Here is a 20,153-nt window from a genome sequence, read left to right as displayed (position 1 = left end):
TTATTACCCAAATTCCCATCATCGTGAAGCGTGCAACTTATTTGACTTATAAATAAATAAGAAAAAAAATATATTTATTTACTTCCTAAACATTTATGCGTACTCACGTATCAGATCCGGACCGAATATATATATATATATATATATTTTATTATATAAGTACATTTTTGTTTATTTGTTACAATATATGATCAAATATTTCAAGACCCCTCTTCCATAGAAGCATTAGCTTGTGGCTGGAAATGGAGTGTACATTGTTTTATTACAGTATGTAGGTAATTAAAAATAAAATGATTTTAAACTTATTTGAAGAATGGAATATTACTTAAGGAAACTAATTGAGATGAGTTATTCTTAAGATTAATTCAATTGGAAACATTTTTATTTTTTGTAAGTTTGTCTTTAAAATATTTTTTCACAGTGTTTATTATTTGGATATTATCATTAATGTTTCTAATTTCTTCAGGTAGTCGATTGAAAAAAATTCTTGCCCGGTAAGTGTAATAATCTTGTGCAAAGGAAGTGTTTAATTTTGGGCATGGAAAAATATATTTAAGTCGAGTACGGTTTTCAGTTAGAAATTGATACTGTGATGTCTTTTTCTTTTATGATTTGAATTAATGCATTTTTAGTATAAAGATCTTTAAATGAAGGCACTTGAAATTCTTCGAATAATCGATCCGTTGGGTGTAATCGGAAGGTTTTATATTTTAATATTTATTTATATTTTATTCAGAAGCACTTAATATGTTTTCGTCCTTCAGTACAATCGCCTGTATTATGATTTGCCCAAAATTTCTACAAGCTGAGGCTCCACAGAATATACGTGTATGATTTATTTCGGTTTTCAAAGTTACGCCTCGTTTATCGTACTGGTTTAAAGATGGCAGTGATTACTACAGCATCTGAAATGCTTGTTTTGTGTCAATAAATGGTAATAATAAAGAAATAGTATAGGTTTCAGCAAAGTTTTCCTCCTTTATGTAATCCGGGCCTCTTCAAGACCCGCATTAATAAAGACCTTAACTTGCCTTGCCTTAACCAGCATCACAACGCTACCCAGCTTGATGGTGACATGGTTCACTTGCATTTACGTTGAACAAAGAGGAGCGCCCTTGTGAGGTATCACGTTTAAAACAAATTAAAAAACATATTGGTAAAATAACTCGTCCGATTTAGCGCTCGCAGTATTTGTTGTTATATAAAGATGTTTTTATGAAAACCGATTACAATAAATATTAGATTGGTAGTAACGTAGGTAATACCTACTGAGTACAACAAAACATGTTTTTTTACGTAAATAACACACAGGAGTTCTAACTGGTCCCAACCGCATGAAGCCAGTGAGACTATAGCATCCGCAATTGGTAGTGGAAAGAAATGGGAAGAAGAATGTGGAGGAAGTAAGCAAGTAACGCTTTAATTCTGAATGATGGTCTTACACCAGGGCGATACTGAGAGTATCTTCCACTCTGGATAGGTACGATTACTGATTAGCTAGTGCTAATCTAGATAATGCTAGATAATTCTACAAAATGATATGAGAGCTATTAGCTCTCTGGCTCACAGCTAAGACTAAAACCACCTAAGGCAAGTTGTTTGTCAGTTTTTATTCGCGTGAATAATTGCATATGAAAAATGCAAACCTACTGTGTATGTCATAATGTGGGAAAAAGTTAAATTCCCACAGAAATATGCGGACGTATAATGCAAATTTAACATTCCAACAAATCCATGTTTTTTCTATCTTTAAGTGAGCGGCCAGTTATATTACTTATATTTTTTTAATTAGCCCACACTCCTAGAAATCTATTAATTAATATTTTAATTTAGTTAATTTTAGTAAAAACTCGCCAAGAAAAAAAAACGTTACACAGTTAATTATTTCTGAAAATTAACAAAAAAAAATCAATCATTCTATACGAAATTATTCTTCACTTTACTATTTTTTCCATCTAAATAATCATTATTCATAATAAAAATAAGTCTTACGAGGCTTTCCTGTAAATTAATATAGTACTATGACTTTTGAAAGTCGAAGTTATGACATTTGACGCGGAATTTTGCAGCGCGCTTTTTAACAGATAATAATAAAGTTGTAATGATTATTGTGCTTTTATTCATGTACCTACATGATTTTATAACATTACAGGTTATAACTTATTGAAAATTACCACTACAACTTTTAACTGAGTAAGCCATTGAAAAGTGTTACCGTTGAATAAATACTCAAACATTATCTGTTGTTTCGCTCTTGTGTATGAGATGATATTGCATTTTAGTATACAGAAGCTTAAACAGTTTGTTTTGCCCTATTTGTGAATGAATTTATAATAATTTGCAGAAGGATGCAGTCTATACGGTATAGTTTTAAGTCATCTGCAAACTTTAAATATTGCGAATGAGCGATGACAGAACCTCTACGGTTAATGAAAAGCGGAAACAGAAGCGGTCCCATGATAGATCCTTGAGGAACTCTTGAGATAAAAAAACAACCATATTTGCAAGTGACGAAACAGCTAGAATAATATTAATATATTTAATTTCCTTTCAAAGCGAATAAAATATATTTAGGTATACTAGTAGTATTTTTTAAGGTTCAAAATACCATCAAATCGGGGAACTTGCGTTTCACTACTAGCAAATCCACGGAAGTTTTCTTGGATCAATAGAGGTTAATTAAATATAAGGGAATGTTTATAAATTAAGTGATACAAGAATTCAAATTACTGGTAAAGCCGAGTTACTATTGTTATGGAAACATAAAGCATGAATAAGTGAGATCACTTTAATATATTAAGCAAAAACTATTCCAAATCAATAAAAAAACCAGCTTTAATGAAATTCACATGCAATGATTATTCACTTTTCTGATGACGAGGCGTTAAACGTTCCTGGTTCATTATCTCATTTGGCCCCATCATTACATTATGTATCTATACGTGATAGGTTGTGCAGTATTAATTACAGTCATGGTTGATCCAATAAAAATATGTTTTTCTAATGCCATGTAAAAATAGGAATGATTTCGTTGATTGAGATACAAGCATCATGTTATTCAGTTATACAACTTGTAACAGGATTATGTCATGGTGTGTTTTTTATTACTGACGGGTAGAATCCTGAACTTTCTATGCAGGATGTGAATCATTAATGCCTCATTTAATTTGAATGAACTGAATGCAGTAAAAGCAAGATCGTTAAAGATAAAATATTTACAATTCGGGAGGCAGGTATGGGTAACACCACCCCATTGGAGAACCATCACCTCTGCCATAGATCACTCCAAGTGGTTCGCTACGCTTGGTGACTTAGCAGAGGAGCCCGGGTTCGTGGGGTGAGGTTTGTCCAGGTCTTGGCGGCAGATTCGTCTGCCCATTTAGTGCACAGCGGGCCGAATTTGGAGAGACTTTGTCCGAAATTAATGTCTTTTTGCCCCAAGTTTTCTAATTTATTTATTTTTTATATTTCAAATTTTTATTTTTAAAACCCTCTTTAAGTTAGTAGATAATTACATAATAAAGTTCTAATTATAATAAATAATGTTTTTTTAGAACAACTTAGTTTTATTTTAAAAATACCTTAACAAGATTCCATTATTTGCTCTGCCACAGATAAACATTTTTTGAAGCCACATGGTTCCATTTGCAATTTGTTCTAGCAATTACGTAGGTACGTAGAACAGAGAAAATAAATTAAAAATTAAAATTATAACAAAATTAATATCCAAAATAAATTTTATTCGAATATCTTCAGGTTTAGGAACATTCTAAGCAACAAAAAAACATGCCATTAAGACAAAAAATTAGTTAATGATCAATTAAAATGATCAGATGGAATGCGGTTGCTTTGAGTTTACCTGATTTTCAAAGCAACAAGGTTCTATTTATATATTGTGTTTAGTTATTTAGCTAAATGCCACGTACTTTTTGCAATAGATTTTTTTTCATAAAACATTAATATAATTCAATTACAATACTTAAATATTGAAGACAATATTAGTGATTTCTAAACGAAAATCTGAAACAGAAAAATCAGAAAAGGGAACGGTCACATCTGGGACTCGAACCCAGGACCCTTGTCTTTCCGGGACAGTGCTCTACCAACTGAGCTAATGGGACCCTATTCCCCTCGGTCACTTTTAACTGTATCATACTTCGAATAAGAACTACTAAAATTGTCTTCATTTTTTCACCGCACATTTTTTCTGCAATATTTAAATACCACCGCACATGTCTTCAATATTTAAATATTACAATTTGAGGTTTTACTCGATAAATTTATTCCGAAAAATAAATAAACAATTACAATACGTTTAAAAAAAATTCAATGAACCTCAATATCTTAGTTTCATACTAATGGCAGAAAGAACCCAGTTGCTCCAAGGGCAACGATTAAGAGAATTCATATATTTGAGTCTGGTCGTGCCAAGAGACGCAATAACATGATATGTATAGAGATGATGTGTGAATGAGGATGAAGCAATGTGTGTGGCATTTCACCATTTATTTTTGCCTATTCCTTTGTATTAGTCAGTTATTTTATCTACTCACCCTAACACCATATCCACATTCTATATATTTCATCTTTCGAGTTTGCTTGAGAGCTCCTTGCGCCTCTGCCTTGAAGGTTTTTACAGTAGTTTATACATTTGAGTCTTCTTCGCCGCATATTTTTTGTCGAAACCAGTATGCAAATGAGGAATCTTGGATAAAAATACCATTTCCAAGAATAAAGCTGCATAGAAACAAGGAAACAAACCAACAAATAAAATATAATGAATAACATAATTTACGGCCTCAATAATTCAAGAATGTTTATTTTACCTAAAGCTAGATTTTAGATTATTTTTTTTTAATCTACTGACTAAAACTAAAAAAAAAATTTCAAGAAAAATCTCTTAGACCAACCTTCCATTCTTAAAAAATGCTGTGAGTCATTTGTTTTTTTTTGTGTTTTCCCGTTCTTAAAAATGGGAGAAAGCCTCCCACTCTAGCTCCGAGAATCGAACTCCATCCGTCCGATTGATAGTTGAGTGTCCTGCCCAATTGGCTACTGACCACCTCCAGTAAGGTGATTATTCATTCACAAAAGTTGAAAGTGAAAAATATGTTTATAATTTAAATCAAGCAGGAGAAAATATAGCATATATGCATGTAACAATTAATTAGTAATTTGTAACCTTAAATGTACAAATTACTAAAATAAAATTAATATAATTTTTTTTGAAGTGAAACTTCTTTACTCGCGTTATGCAATTTCGAGGACCGGAGTAAAACCAACTCATGACCGTCATCAAAATCCGTGATCATTTCGCTATAGGAGCCTAGCCAATATTATATACCTACTTTCGGTCGCTCTCCAAACTCAGTTTCGCGGTCTAGAGGCAAAGCGCCCGATTGTCGTCGTGAAGAACCGAGGTTCGATCCAAGCTTTAACTAATTTTCTTTTTCTTTTTGTGATTTTTTTAATGATAATTTTTTTTAAAGTGATAAAATGCTCTCGTGCTGAGACTTTTAGATATTTTGACTATATGATATTTTGGTCGAATACGTAATAACCGCGGTCTAGAGGCAGAGCGTTCGACACTCGTTATGCAGGACCCGGGTTCGAATCCCATATTTTTATAACTTTTATTTTTTTTTATCAACGATTTGTTTTTTTACTTATAAATATGTCAATAGACAGAAAAAAAGAGAGAATGAAATGAAAAGAGAGAGAGAAGAATACTAAAAGTTTCACTTCCGTCGTGCGTAGGCTTGCCACACACTGTATTTTTTTTTAATTCATCTGTATGACTGCCAAAATACGGACATGAGCCAAGTATGGTAGTTGAGAAAACACAAAATATTGTAATTTGGATAATGTATTAATAAATAAACAAAATATGTTTCATTAAACCAACTGATCGAGAATCTTCACCAAATTGATAATCATACAAAATGAATTTTAATTTATTTTTGGAGTATTATGCCGTCTTGCTCTACTTCCTTCTTTAGGCAACGTTTCGGACAGCATTAAAGTGTCCATCCTCAAGGCAGATGCCCCACTTAGTGATGGACACTGTAATGCTGGCCGAAACTTTAGATAAAGACGGAGGTAGCGCAATATGGTATAATACCCCAAAAATAAATCACTTTAATTCTTTTGACCGTCAAAATCGAAAATCATATCTTTATTTATTAAAAGTAATTTATCTAACTAAATTTACTTATTTTTCGTTTTTATTAAAGTGACAGCTGTTTCGGCCTTCAATGTCATTATCAAACTGTGGTTAGGCCATATTGAGACGACTTATTATAGTGACAGCCTTTTCAACGTTCGATGTCATTATCAAACTGTGGTTAGGCCACATAGAGACGACTTATTATAGTGACAGCTGTTTCGACCTTCAATGTCATTATAAAACTGTGGCTAGGCTACATTGGGACGACTTATCATAGTGACAGCTGTTTCGACATTCAATGTCATTATAAAAATGTGGCTAGGTCACATTGAGACGACTTATTATAGTGACAGCTGTTTCGACCTTCGATGTCATTATCAAACTGTGGTTAGGCCACATTGAGAAGACTTATCATAGTGACAACTGTTTCGGCCTTTTAACGTCATTATCAAACTGTGGTTAGGCCACACTGAGACGACCTATTATAGTGACAGCTGTTTCGGCGTTCAATGTCATTATCAAACTGTGGTTAGGCCACATAGAGACGATTTATTATAGTGACAGCTGTTTCGACTTCAATTTCATTATCAAACTGTGGTTAGGCCACCTTGAGACGACTTATTATAGTGACAGCTGTTTCGGCGTTCAATGTCATTATCAAACGGTGGTTAGGCCACATTGAGACGACTTATTATAGTGACAGCTGTTTCGGCGTTCAATGTCATTATCAAACGGTAGTTAGGCCACATAGAGACGACTTATTATAGTGACAGCTGTTTCGGCGTTCAATGTCATTATCAAACGGTAGTTAGGCCACATAGAGACGACTTATTATAGTGACAGCTGTTTCGGCCTTCAATGTCACTATCAAACTATGGTTAGGCCACACTGAGACAACCTATTATAGTGACAGCTGTTTCAGCGTTCAATGTCATTATCAAACTGTGGTTAGGCCACATAGAGACGACTTATTATAGTGACAGCTGTTTCGGCCTTCAATATCATTATCAAACTGTAGCTAGGCCACATTGAGACGACTTGTTTATATAATTCTATTTACTCCTATCATCATTTCATTTGTGTGATGATTAGAATGATATATTCTATTTTCGGCACAAACCGATTTACTTGGAAAACCAATCGCGATTCTTTATTCTGTCGTGCAATTACCATTGAAATATTTTTCCTTATTTGGCAGGCTCATCCCAATTACTTCATAATTTTGGTTTTTAACCGTATAAAATCCATTTAAGTATCTTAAATTTGAAAAAAAACTAACGTTTTTCAAAAATAAAAATAAAACTTTTTCATTTTATCTATTGAAAATTTTTTCACTTTTTTCCAAAGAGTTCGCTCAAATCGGGTCTTGGGACAAGCGATTAGTATTATATTTTTTCCTTCAGAACTCTCAGCAAGGCGTTACTTTCAAAATTATGACCCACAAGTAATAAACGCACGTTTTAAATTGAAAATTCTTAGCTAGTAAAATTATACCAATTAGGATTTCAAACATATGCCTACAATTTATGTTTTCCGGTTTAAGATTAAGATATGGTATCAATTTCAATTTATTATTATAACCAATCCTGTAAACATTATTGATTTCAAAATTATTTATTACGTGGGAATATTTAAACTATTTTTTTTATGTAGGAAGGAACAACAAAATATAATCCATGTATTTTTGTGAAAAAAACATCCAAAACAACCGCCAGACTTCGCCATAATTAATCATTGTATATCCTTACAAGGTTGGATGATCTATTGTTATATTTTTTTGTAAATACTTCAGATTCAGCTTTAGCTACGTGTGTGCTAGTCATTTATAATAAATACCTCACGACTTTACTAGTTAGTTACATATTATACTCATGTGTTAGTTAGTAAGTAATTAGTAATTAATATTAAAGACTGCCGCTAAGTGGACTTGACAATTTTGTAAATTTAATTTAAACGAAATAGCTGTTAAAATGCATCATATTTTATTTATTTTTATTATTGTTTATTGCAGAAACAAACAGTACATAATTACATAGATGACAATAGTTAAAAAAATTATAAAAATTAGTACAATAATTGGTACCAATGACATGTCGCTGACATATATGCATATGAGGTATATTATACATTTTACGGTTAAGTTACATTTTTAAGTTAAGTTAAATTAGTGTGCTGGGGAAGGAGAGAGATGTGTGTGAGTGTTTGTGTGTGTGTACGTGTGCATGTGTGTCTGTGTGTCTGTGTGTGGTTGTATGTGTTATGTGGGCGAATTCAGTGTGCTAAAAAAGTTTTTCTTAAATAGAGGGAGAGAATCAAAAAATATATCGGTATTTGTGCTTGTTTGAATTGAGTTGAATGTTTGAAGGATGCGAGAAATAGGGGAATTGGCTGCAGCGTTTGTATTATTACTAGTTGTGTAAAAAAGGTTGGTGTGTCGAGTTTTTTTAGATGGGGTGTTAAAATTTATTTGGGATAGAATTTCTGAGCAGTCAACTTTCGTTGTGTATTATTTTATGGAGAAATGTCATGTCAGCTACCGTTCGCAAATCAAATAATGCTTTTTTTAAGAATAATTTTCAATGCTACTTCATAGAAAAACCTAATTTCAGAGGCGTTAAAAGCAGAACGTGCTGCTTCAAACTTGCAGTCAACCTCAAAATGTAAACATTTCCATCGGAACTTGGCTCACCTTGTGAATTCTCTGATATCATAAAAGGAACTTCCACCATATACGGAAACACCAAAACAAATGATAAATTTCATTGTCAACTAGAAATATCTCCGAGAATTTTTGAAATATTACTAATTCTATGGCGACTCCAAGTATGGAGGTTATACACCTCTGTTATGTAGATTTACTTTTCTCTGCTTGAACGCTTGCATGAGATGACCTTCGACCCGGATACCGGATAGCTTGCTGCCTACGATTTCATCTTGTCTCTCACACGCCTGACTTTAGCACATTGATTAACCCATAGCATACTGTATAGTGTATTTTCACTGTTATTTATCATTGAAAAAAAAAATAAGAAAAACATTACGAAAATGAAGGTCAGCTTAATATATTTTTATGATGAAGAATAAATTTTCTATAACGATTTAAAATATGTAATTTTCATTTAGTTTTACTTGTAATGACTATATATCACTTTTCAAAAGTGCTTTGACTGACGCGCCCCAAAAGTGAACTTTCAAAAAGATCGCCACCGCGTCGCTGGCATTTTTCACACACCTACCTTTGAGCGCCACGGCTCTTTTCGGCACTGTAAGGGTTAAAGTAACATATTTGTAGCGCGATAATCATAACCAGAAAACTAAATTTTTAATCTTCCGTCATTTTTAACAGTATTCATAGTTTGTGAAAATACCCAATTGTTTGGGAAAAATCTGTGTCTATAATTTTTGTTTTATTTTTGCGTATAGTTGCCATTTTGATATTTCTGACTCTGGCAGCAATGGTCCTAAGGTTACGCTGTAATTTTTTTTTCTCTGTCTATTTGGAATTTTAATACACAATAAACTCGTTAAAAATAAAAACGCTACATTACCGACCTTAAAAAACAAAGGATTGCTAAATCTACCCTTCTTGTTTACGAGGCTTAAATGTATCCGTAGATGTCGCTAATAACATACGTAATAAGCAAATGTTTAAGTAACCGGATGAAACATATTCAACAGAGCAGTGCCAAAATATGATATGATAAAAAAGTAAGGCTAGGTTAGAACTATGACAGAGGAAGTATTTATAAAAAGTAAGGCTAGGTTAGAACTATGACAGAGGAAGTATTTATAAAAAGTAAGGCTAGGTTAGAACTATGACAGAGGAAGTATTTATAAAAAGTAAGGCTAGGTTATAACTATGACAGAGGAAGTATTTATAAAAAGTAAGGCTAGGTTAGAACTATGACAGAGGAAGTATTTATAAAAAATCATGTTTTCAATGTATAAAAACTATAGTTAAAAAAATGTTGTATTTAAACTTTAAAAACACGAATCTGAATATTCCACTGCCCTCCATAAATATTAAACAAGATAATATTCTAAATTAAACTAATTATTTCCTATTTCAATGTATCTTTCGGACAAAGAAATGTTAAATTTCAGGGTGCGAAACTATATCTTTTCTTATGAAATCAAACAAAAAATAACTTAAAATACTACGTAGTATATTTCGAACCAAAGTTAAAACGTGGTTGAGACTACTAAGGAATAACCAACTAATTTAATTTTTTATGATTTATTTTTTAATGATAAACTAATGTTTATAAGACAAAGTTTTATGCATAGCATAAAGGATAACAAATAATAATTTGACAAGTCAAAAATATTTCAACAATAAATGGAGATATGTCTCGACGCCATCTAGTGAGAAATTTAGCACTAACAAAGCCTTTCCTACAAAAATAAAGTTGGTTGTTTACAGGTGGAAAAAATATAATAAGCAGTAATTGTTGATTGAGGTATTAGTACATATCAAATCATTTGGCGACTTGGAAATAAGCCGACATCGCTCAGTGGTTCGAGAGCAGCTGACCGGATATCACAAGGCACGGGTTTGATTCCCGTCGGCGGCATTTATTTTTACTCGAGAGACATTTTCAATTTGTATTAATATTTCAGGTGAATAATCAACCTGGAAACATTATGAAGACAATATAAAATATCTCATACGAAAATATAAAATCTACAATAGGCTGCCTCAGAACAGGAAACCCTAGTGGGCAAAAAAAACTGAGACATTATTCTAATAATGTGAATAAAGCGCCATATACAAAATATTGTAACTCACTGTAAAAAATTACCATGTTAATGTTAGTTTTAAGTTTCTACATATGCAAATATATAGACAAACGCGATGTCAAACGGTCGGTGGCCGAGTTAACATCGCGTGTGGGTCCCACCCAGGCATAGTGTGTTCAATTCCTCGGCTGGCTAAGTCCTCCATCACAACACAAGCAACATTTTCAGCTTACTGTGGTGGTAGTGGGAGATTTTCAAATAAAGTCAGGTTATTCGTAACCTGGGAATGTTTGACTTACTTTTTAAAAAAAAAAATTAAAAAATATATATATATATATATGTCATTAAGATTGTAGTCTTAGAGGTAAGTCACTAGTTTTAAGTCAGTAGTTCTAGTATTAACTATTTAAGAAATATATTTGTACAGCGCCCTTGTGATGATTTTTCACGAAAACGGCGCTGTATAAATTATCCAAATATTATTATTATGTCATAATCATGTACAAACTTGGTTAAAATAGAAACTAATAAAAAAATCAAAAATTTAATTGGATAGGTTTGGTTACATTTGGTTAGATTAGTTTTTTCATCATATTTTGTTAATGTTCTGTTTTTTTAAGGAACCGTCCGTTTAATGCGTCGGATATATCTGAGAAGGGCTCGCTGCTGATGTAGAATGTCGCCGAACAGCCGAATAGCCGAGTAACCGAATAGCCGACTAGCCGTTTTGCGCTGAGTGTTGGTATGCGATAGGTTAAATAAAATACACATACGCCTCCGGTCTGCTCGCAGTTCACAGCCTCCTCCTTCTGAAACCAAGTACTTTGTCGAAATTGCCCGCCTGACCCACAAGGTCATTTTGTTTCGTGAGATGTCTGATCACGTATGAACAAATTATTATTTTATACGTAATAAAATATACAAATTGTAAATTGCGCCTACGAGGTATGATTTATTCCCATGATAATAATACCTGCAGTTCGTAAACTTTTTAAATGTAATTATTTTATTGGGCGTGTTTTTGATACATGTATTGTTCAATTTCATAATATCAATATATTTTGAACTAGAAGTAATTACTTATTCCACGACTGCGCCCGAGTTTCAACAGTCTATTTTTCTATGTGATCATTTGTAAAAATAGTACATCTTTGTTATATAAAATCACGATGAAAACAACATTTTTAACTGTTTTCAACCTGTGCAAATATCAAAACGCCCTAACTTACTGTTCGTGAGTTTTTCTGTCGCACACAATCAAATGTCTGCTTTATAGTAATATTTCCTACATAGGCCCAATAATAACTAAATGGTTGATTGGACTGGGTAGAGGAGAATCTGAAAAAATTTCAAAAAACGTCACATAATAAATAGACATAGACTAATCACACACTATATATATATCTTCCACTATTCTAATTATTGCTCATAAACAACTGAAACATACACAACAGCTCAAGTTCGATTCTATCATAAGATTGTAACGATTAAACATCAAAAATTAAAATATTAATGAGATATATTATAGACATAGACAAATCACACACTTTCACATATTTTGGTTCCTTGGAACGGGCAATTTTCCTAGTTAGGAACCAATAATTTCGACCTGATAAGGTACAATAATCTATAATCACTTAAAATATTTTAATTATATCTTGTATCATACTGTATTGTGTGTAAATCTAAAGGAATAAATAAATAAATAAAATAGTTAAGATTTATCTTTTCTAAAAAATAACAATGTAGCAACATGTTTTAGATATTTTAAATAAATATATAACATCTCATTATTGAATTACGTTACATAGAATACGATAGATGTATATAGGCCAAAATTTCATAACATCAGAACGCTCACTTTTCTAAAGTTTTTACTGCTTCCGTCAAAAAAAACTGCTTTACAGTTAACATTATTTATTTATTTTGAACTTCACGCCCAGCTAGGCTTTTATTTATGTTTTTTTATTTTCAAAATACAAAGAACATACAAATAAGCATAATACCACAAACACAAAATACTTACAATGCATGATGGGAAAGTAATAGATAAAGAATAGTGAAATAAATAAACAAAATAAGTCGAAGTAGAGTTAGGCAGTTTGTTTATATAAATTTGTTGTTCTGCTTTTCGACATAAATTCTACTAAAACCTGTTATATTTTGTTATTTACGCGATAAATAACATGTCGACAACATCCTTATAATCACTACCAACATTTTGTACACGGCGATACAATTGTGATTCCGTGTTGAAGTTGTCGCAATAATACGGTAGATATTGCATGGATGAATTATTTTTCGTTTACCTTCCTAAAACGGCAGTCAGTATGCGACCACATATTATTATTCGAAAAAACATTAAGTATTCTCGGAAATTAATATTCCACTCTGCAGTATTATTAGGTCACATCAATTCAATAAATAAAGACTTGCATGATACCGATTACTTAAACTTCTCACGCATGAGTTTTTTTCTTCTTCAGACAAACATATATTATGTATTATTGGTAAGATTTTTTTACTGGACCTGTATTCAATCATATACTTTTTTGTAATGGGCGTGTAATCTAAACGTTTTGAAACCGTTTTCTGTCTTTAAAATATGATAAATAAACAATGAATTCATTCAACAGTTTCTCCAGATGGGCCACACAACGCACTTTAGCCGCTCCCAACTAACAATAAAAACGTTAATAAATACTTAAACATTGTGGGAAGGTACTATAATTGTCAGACTCGTGCACTCTGTGCACTCTAGACTAGATGGTACCTTGCACGAGTATATCGCTATCCTTTTCATTTTCAAGAACAAATAGCATGCGCACCCTTTTTGTTTTAATGGACGGACAGCTGCTATGCTTTGTCCTCTTCTATCGCATGGGATGGTTGGTTGGGACCTCTCAGTCGCACACGAGAATTCCCGGCTAGTTTTCAAAAAGTTTTAGTTTTCAAAATTCGACAACCGGAATTCGGGACTGATTTTTAGCAGGCAACCTTATACCATCGTGTTCATAATAAAATAATCTTTAATTTCATATAATTTTTATTCAATAATCAGACCGGTGCAAAATGCTTTTTCGATTTACCTGTTTATACATGGCAACCTGAGAGTTGTGACCGGAAAAGAGTAGGCAACCTAACGTTTGCATATTCAATGGGTTTCATACTTTCGATTGGTATAGAATTTTTATAATAATCAAACCGGTGCAATGTTTAATTTTTTTTTTTTTTATTATTAATTAATCATACCCTGGACTAAAATTTGCTAGGCAACCGATATGCAATATATTTATTGACATATTAAATTAAATATAAAATACTTTTCATCAAATAAACATCTCGGTGACGGTCGTTCTTTAAGGGATCTTAGACTAATAGCTTAATTATTTCTGTGGCTTTCTTTTAAAAGAGCCAAAGTATTTTTTTTAAATTACACGAGGTTGGTGTAGAATTTTCCATTTTTGGCCATAGAACTATAATTAGGGCCGCCTGCGTAGTAATGTCTTTGTAGAAACTTGTTTCACATTAGAACGTGATAAGCGATGCGCGTAGATCCGATTCGGTAGTTTTAGTAAAAGAGTTGGAAGAGTTGGAGGTCAGTTGGAGGTAAAAAAGCAGAACATATTTTTTGGCTTCACGTCTCATCTAAATATAATCCATCAATGTTTTTGGCACATTTTAATTCTATTGAAATATTACCCCCCGAAATAGAAAACAAATTCTTGTAATTTAAAGGGTCTTTTAGAATTTGGAAGATAACCTTATTTGAAAAGTAACAAAAATACATCGAAATATGGAAATTCGCCCTTTTAAAAGCAACCCACAGGTTTATTTGCTGATTGGGAGCGGCTTACGTGCGTTGGAAACAAAAAGTTTAGGTAGGTTATCTATCTATCTATCTAGACTTAATGCTGTAGAAATGAGATTCCTGAGATGGTAAAACCATATAAATATGAAAATCTGAGAAATGTGGAAATTCTCAAAGAATGCAACACTGATATAAGCGTAATGAGCAAGATTGAGAAAGGTACATTAAGACGGTTTGGGCATGTAGAGCGAATGAACAAAGAAAATTTCCGCTATCAATTTCCGCTATCAATTTCCGGTATCCTTCCAATCACAGTCCTTCCCAAACATAAAATCACGAGCACCATCCTACAAATTACCCAAAAATCAACCCACACTAACATCAAGCTACTATATAATCAAGACATCCACAAGGACAAAATTCGGAATAACAATAAAATCAGCATTCCTCTAACACACACTACGAAATATGGAATAAAATCGCTTAACTATATTGCCTACACACTCTATAACTCTTTCCTTATATGTATAAAAATAGCCTGTATAATCCAAAAATTCAAAATAAGGCCTTAAAAGAATATATTTTTAAAACATATAAAAACGAAAACATGTAATTCTTGTCGTGTTGTACTTTGTTTTGTTTCTTTCTCTCTCCTTTTCTATCCCCTGTATTTGTAATCGAGCATAATCTATTTTTACCAATGTATTCGTGGGTAAGTACCTTCTTCTAAATTCCTGCCTTGGCTCTGTGCTTATGTGTATATCCCTGTCTGTTTCTTTTTTGTTTCTTCTTGTTTGTTCTACTTAACCTCCCTTTTTCTATTTGTGTAATTTTTTGTATGTGAAACTTATAATTTTGATTTTTCTATTTTTGTACTGTTTCGTATGTGAAACTTATAACGTTTATATCAAAATACCAATGTAAAAATGTACCTATTAGCTCCCACCTATTGATTGTAAGTTCCTCTCATCCTACAATGAGTTTTGTAACTCATCGGGACTGCTCTAGCAAGAAATAATTATAATAAAAAGAAAAAAAGAGTGTAAATATGCTATGCAAATGTGAACGGTAAAATAAGTCGGGGACATACGAGGAAGACATGACATGATCAAGTGAACAAAAGTCAGAATAACAGAAGAGTATGTATGAGACGATGTATGTATGTGAATGGGTCCGTCCTCTCTGATGGTTAGTTCTTATTTTAGGTTATATAGCGTTGAATTAGGTACACTATAATGAATTTCGTTTTTTCGACTGAAATCTTATAAATACTAGTTGTCTTGATGTCTACCGAATTAATTTTCTTAATCTTCAATAGATCACAAAGTTTGAAATTTTAATCTTGATTTATAAAAAGTTTAATTGATTTCATAGTGTAATTCATAACCCGGATGTCTGTGATATCCAGATTGCGTGATTTCATAACGTGGAACGAAATCTAGGCTATTTGTGTCTGTATAATTAATCTAATTTACCAATATAAACAAGGTATTAAGATTTTTCTTTGCAGTTAGTAAAACATAAGTTGGATGTGTTGAAATAAATTACTGTGATTTTGTTGTTTATGGTACAGGATGAGATTGTGATAAATAACACCTTTTTGATATGGAATTATCTTGTTTGAGGCATGTTTTAATGATATAACATTTTTATAACGTAGTTTTGTGTAATTATTACTCCTACACTGCTTTTTACATCTATCTTTATATTTAGGTACTTAAAAAAGACGTCTGTGGTGGGCGGGCGGGTAGCGTGGATTATATTTTTATACAATCATCAGTTTTGTTCCGATATTGATTAAATTTTGCAAAATTGACATTAAAAACAAAAAGAACTTCACTCTTTTCATGAGATTTCAAAAAATCTGAGATTTCAATCCCACGCCCTTTTTCCTAATCCTAAAATTTTAGTTTTAATGTCTACATCTAATTTCGTAATCGTGATTCCGTTTGAGAAATGTGGAGATCCGCAAAGAGTGCAAGGCTGATGTAAGCGTAATGAGTAAGATCAAGAAAGGGACGCTTAGATAGTTTGGGAATGTAGAGCAAATGAGCGAAGAAAGGAGTGTAAGGAGAATATACGATGCAAATGTGAATGGTAGCAGAAGTCGGGGACGCCCGAGGAAGACATGGCACCACCAAGTGAATCAGATACTTGAGTCGGGCCATGTCAAGAGTCAGAATAATAGAAGAGTATGTATGAGACGATGTATGAATGTTAATGAGGCAAGGAGTGTGTGCCAAGACCGAGTTGTTTGGCGGTCCGTCCTCTTTGCCTACCCCTGGGGGAAAATGGCGTGATGGTTAGTTAGTTAGTTAGTTGCATCTAATTTCGAAAAACGCCGATGGCTTCAACTAATAGTTGATAAAATAAAAATTCAAAATTTACATTACTTATCCATATATAGCCTACATTCTTTGAGTTTCGTAATGTCAGGATTTAGAAAAGCACCTGCTTTTGAACGATGGACAGGAGTGTAACATGCGTTTTGTATTGATGGCCCTCCCTTGTGGTAAAATGGCACATTTTTTAAATTACTTAGTTATTTTGTAAGTTGGTTACTTTTAATAGCTAGTTATCAAGGAGACGAGGCAAGTCGATACTCACAGCAAATCTAAATCCCTTTTCTGAACTTTTTTTGAAATAATTAGTTTGTAAAAATTATCTAGTTGTTGTGTACACATCTCATGGTTATCGATCACCGATTACGGTGTTTGACGTTGAATTTATTAATCGACAGATATACATATGAACAAGTGTAATAGCTAATAGGTACATCTCTGAAAGTAAATAACTAAGTACCTAAGGCTAAACAAAACTGTTGATCGAAATCACCAATATGCAACACGAAAAAACAGTAGGCTTTGATCACAAAGTTCACTCGTGTTTTAAAACGTACTAAAATAAAAGTAATTATAGTCATGCAATGTTTATTATTTACATGGTTCTGTCAATTTTTTGTTGTTGTTAAGTATTAATATTATCACGATTGGTTCAAATCTGCAATTCGCTTAACTGATCGCATAAAATTATTGCATATTTAAAATACCGCAGACCCGTGAAAAATTTCGAATTTGGTAATGTGAAGCTCACTGGGTGCTTACTCGTGCTGAGGCCCCCATTTTACAAGTTTATGCGACAAATTTTGTGTAAATAAATGGACTTTATTCAAAGTATGTTAAAATTAAATCGAATTTAATTGAAATATAAAGAAAAAATTAATTAATATTCAGTAGTTATAAAAAACTAAGCAATGTATGTGTGTAATTATTAGTCCGGTTGTGTATGATATGTGTAGTATGTAGGTAATTTTTTTTAAGATATTTTTTTTTGTTCTTTAATCCATATCAAAATTTTGTTTTCCTCATTTTTTGTGTTGAGTGTAAGATTGTTAAATTCTTTTAGTGCTTGGTATTTGTGGTGTCTTTGTCTAAAGCTTGTGGTTATTGACGGAGTTATAGTTTACAGCCTATTAGTTTTAGTGTTTGTTGGAATTTATTTAAATTTAGCTTTTAATTTATGTGTATTATAAATTTAGGATTTGTAAAACTGATGTGTTCATAAATTTATTTTCCTCAGCACCTTTCAAAAACAAACATTGTCATTTTCTTTATAATAAAATAATATCTTTTGTCGATGAACTAGAGAGACGGTCTTCAATTTACCTTTCGAATGAACACCGTTAGTAAAACTTGAAAAGTAGGTACCTACTTTATCGATTGTCTGAACAATATGTTTTAAATTTGAAAATTACACTTAAAGTATATTTGATTATATTTAAAGCGATAATTTCAGTCAGGAAAAAATAACAATCCACTCACAGACATCCGAAATAAGAATAGGGTTTCCTGAAAAAAAAGGTATAAATTCAATTTTTTTTTTCACAAAAAAAAAAATATATACTTATATTATACTTTATATCTACATCGTGTAAAAGCTTTGCATTTGCAACTAATAAAAAAAACTTCAAATTTGAAGGTTAAAATTCAAGTTCTGTTATCGTTTCTGTCCTGTGAAGCAACCATATATAATACCAGGTGCAACAAACCGTCCTAATGTTTTATGTAGTCTCAGTTAAGGGTTCCAAGGACAATACTGTATTGATTAATTGGCAGGCATTGGTATTTTTGGTAATTTTTTACTCTCTGAAGATATAATGTTAGGAAACAGTGGATTGGTGATGGTGATTTGTAGGCAAGAGATAATTTATATTGATGATTTTTAAAAAACCAATTAAAAAATGAAAAAAAAATACTACCTATTTTTTGTATCATTTATAATTGTTAATAATTCAGGTTCCAAAAATCTGTTTTAATTTATTTTCAGATGTTTTTAGTGTTGTAAGAACAGTGCGCCTCAAGTTATTATATTCAATGTTAAAAGAAAAATTACCTTTCCTTACTTTAAAAAGACAATAATTATAAGCATAAGTTGCTACGTGTATAAGCTTATTAAAATTGGTGTATATTTTTACTGGTTCTGAAATTGGTTTTTTCAATCGTTTCCAGGTAGACCAGGAACCGACTACCCTATCCTCGGGGAAGTTCCCTACACCAATTTCTACTGTGACGAGCAGCCTTACCCGGGCTTCTTTGCTGACCCGGAAACCAGATGTCAAGGTGATTATTATTTTACCTATGAAAACAAATTTGTGTACAAAAAAGTCATCTCTACCGTTTCATCACTACCCATGAGAATGAAACTTATCTATGGTTAAAAAAGAAAACATCGCACTTTATATTCAAATTAGTAAGTTAACCACAGAACAAAAAATGTACAAAAGTACCGACCGCGAGTTGAAAAAAACTTTTGAGACTTCATGAATTTTTTATTATTTATTTCAATATAAAACGAGAGAAAAACGAGGTGACGATAACGTTTGTAATACTTCTGTCTTAAAAAATAAATGTTTTTTAATATATTTTTTGTTATCAGTAATTTTTGTTATAAAAAACGTAAAATTAGACATTTTTATTTTTTACGTTTGCATTTAAAATTTTAATATAATCAAAAAATATGTGTTTGTTTCCAATAATAAAAGCTTTCAAAAGCAGTTTTTATTTTTCGGAGACGTTCAGAAATATTCCAATTATTTGGATCTTATTGCAAAGAGGAAATACTCAGACTTTCTGACAAAATGTGACTGAGGCCTGAAGAATTTAAAAGTTAAAAGTAATTTATTTTATTCTTCATATAATCTGTAAAATAAGAAATTATAAGAGTTTTTTCAATCGACCTTAATTTTGTTGTAGTTATAATATGATACCTGCATAATTTATATTCAGTGCAAGATCATTTGTAATTATCATTACATAATAATATATTACATGTAGTGTTGTGTTTTATACCTGTAACACTTAAGTAGGTATCTACACACGTAGACACGGATACAAATCTAGGTAAAGGTGAATCAAGTGGTCTTGATGTATTATTATT

At 32.0% G+C, this 20,153-nt stretch overlaps 1 protein-coding gene across 1 annotated transcript in view; it reads left to right on the top strand.

The window, feature by feature from the left end:
* The window catches only part of LOC149418191 (uncharacterized), an 88,167-nt gene that overhangs the window by 62,577 nt on the left and 5,437 nt on the right, over positions 1-20,153 (top strand). The window contains exon 3 of the mRNA XM_089639745.1: positions 19,226-19,336. Within this exon, the coding sequence (XP_089495871.1) occupies positions 19,226-19,336 (111 nt within the window). The remainder of the gene's footprint in view (positions 1-19,225; positions 19,337-20,153) is intronic.

The sequence above is a fragment of the Hesperophylax consimilis genome, chromosome 14 (assembly GCF_061612785.1).
Source record: "Hesperophylax consimilis isolate HC1 chromosome 14, BYU_Hcon_1.0, whole genome shotgun sequence".
NCBI classification, from domain to species: Eukaryota; Metazoa; Arthropoda; class Insecta; order Trichoptera; family Limnephilidae; genus Hesperophylax; species Hesperophylax consimilis.
This window is presented reverse-complemented; position numbering and strand designations above follow the sequence as displayed.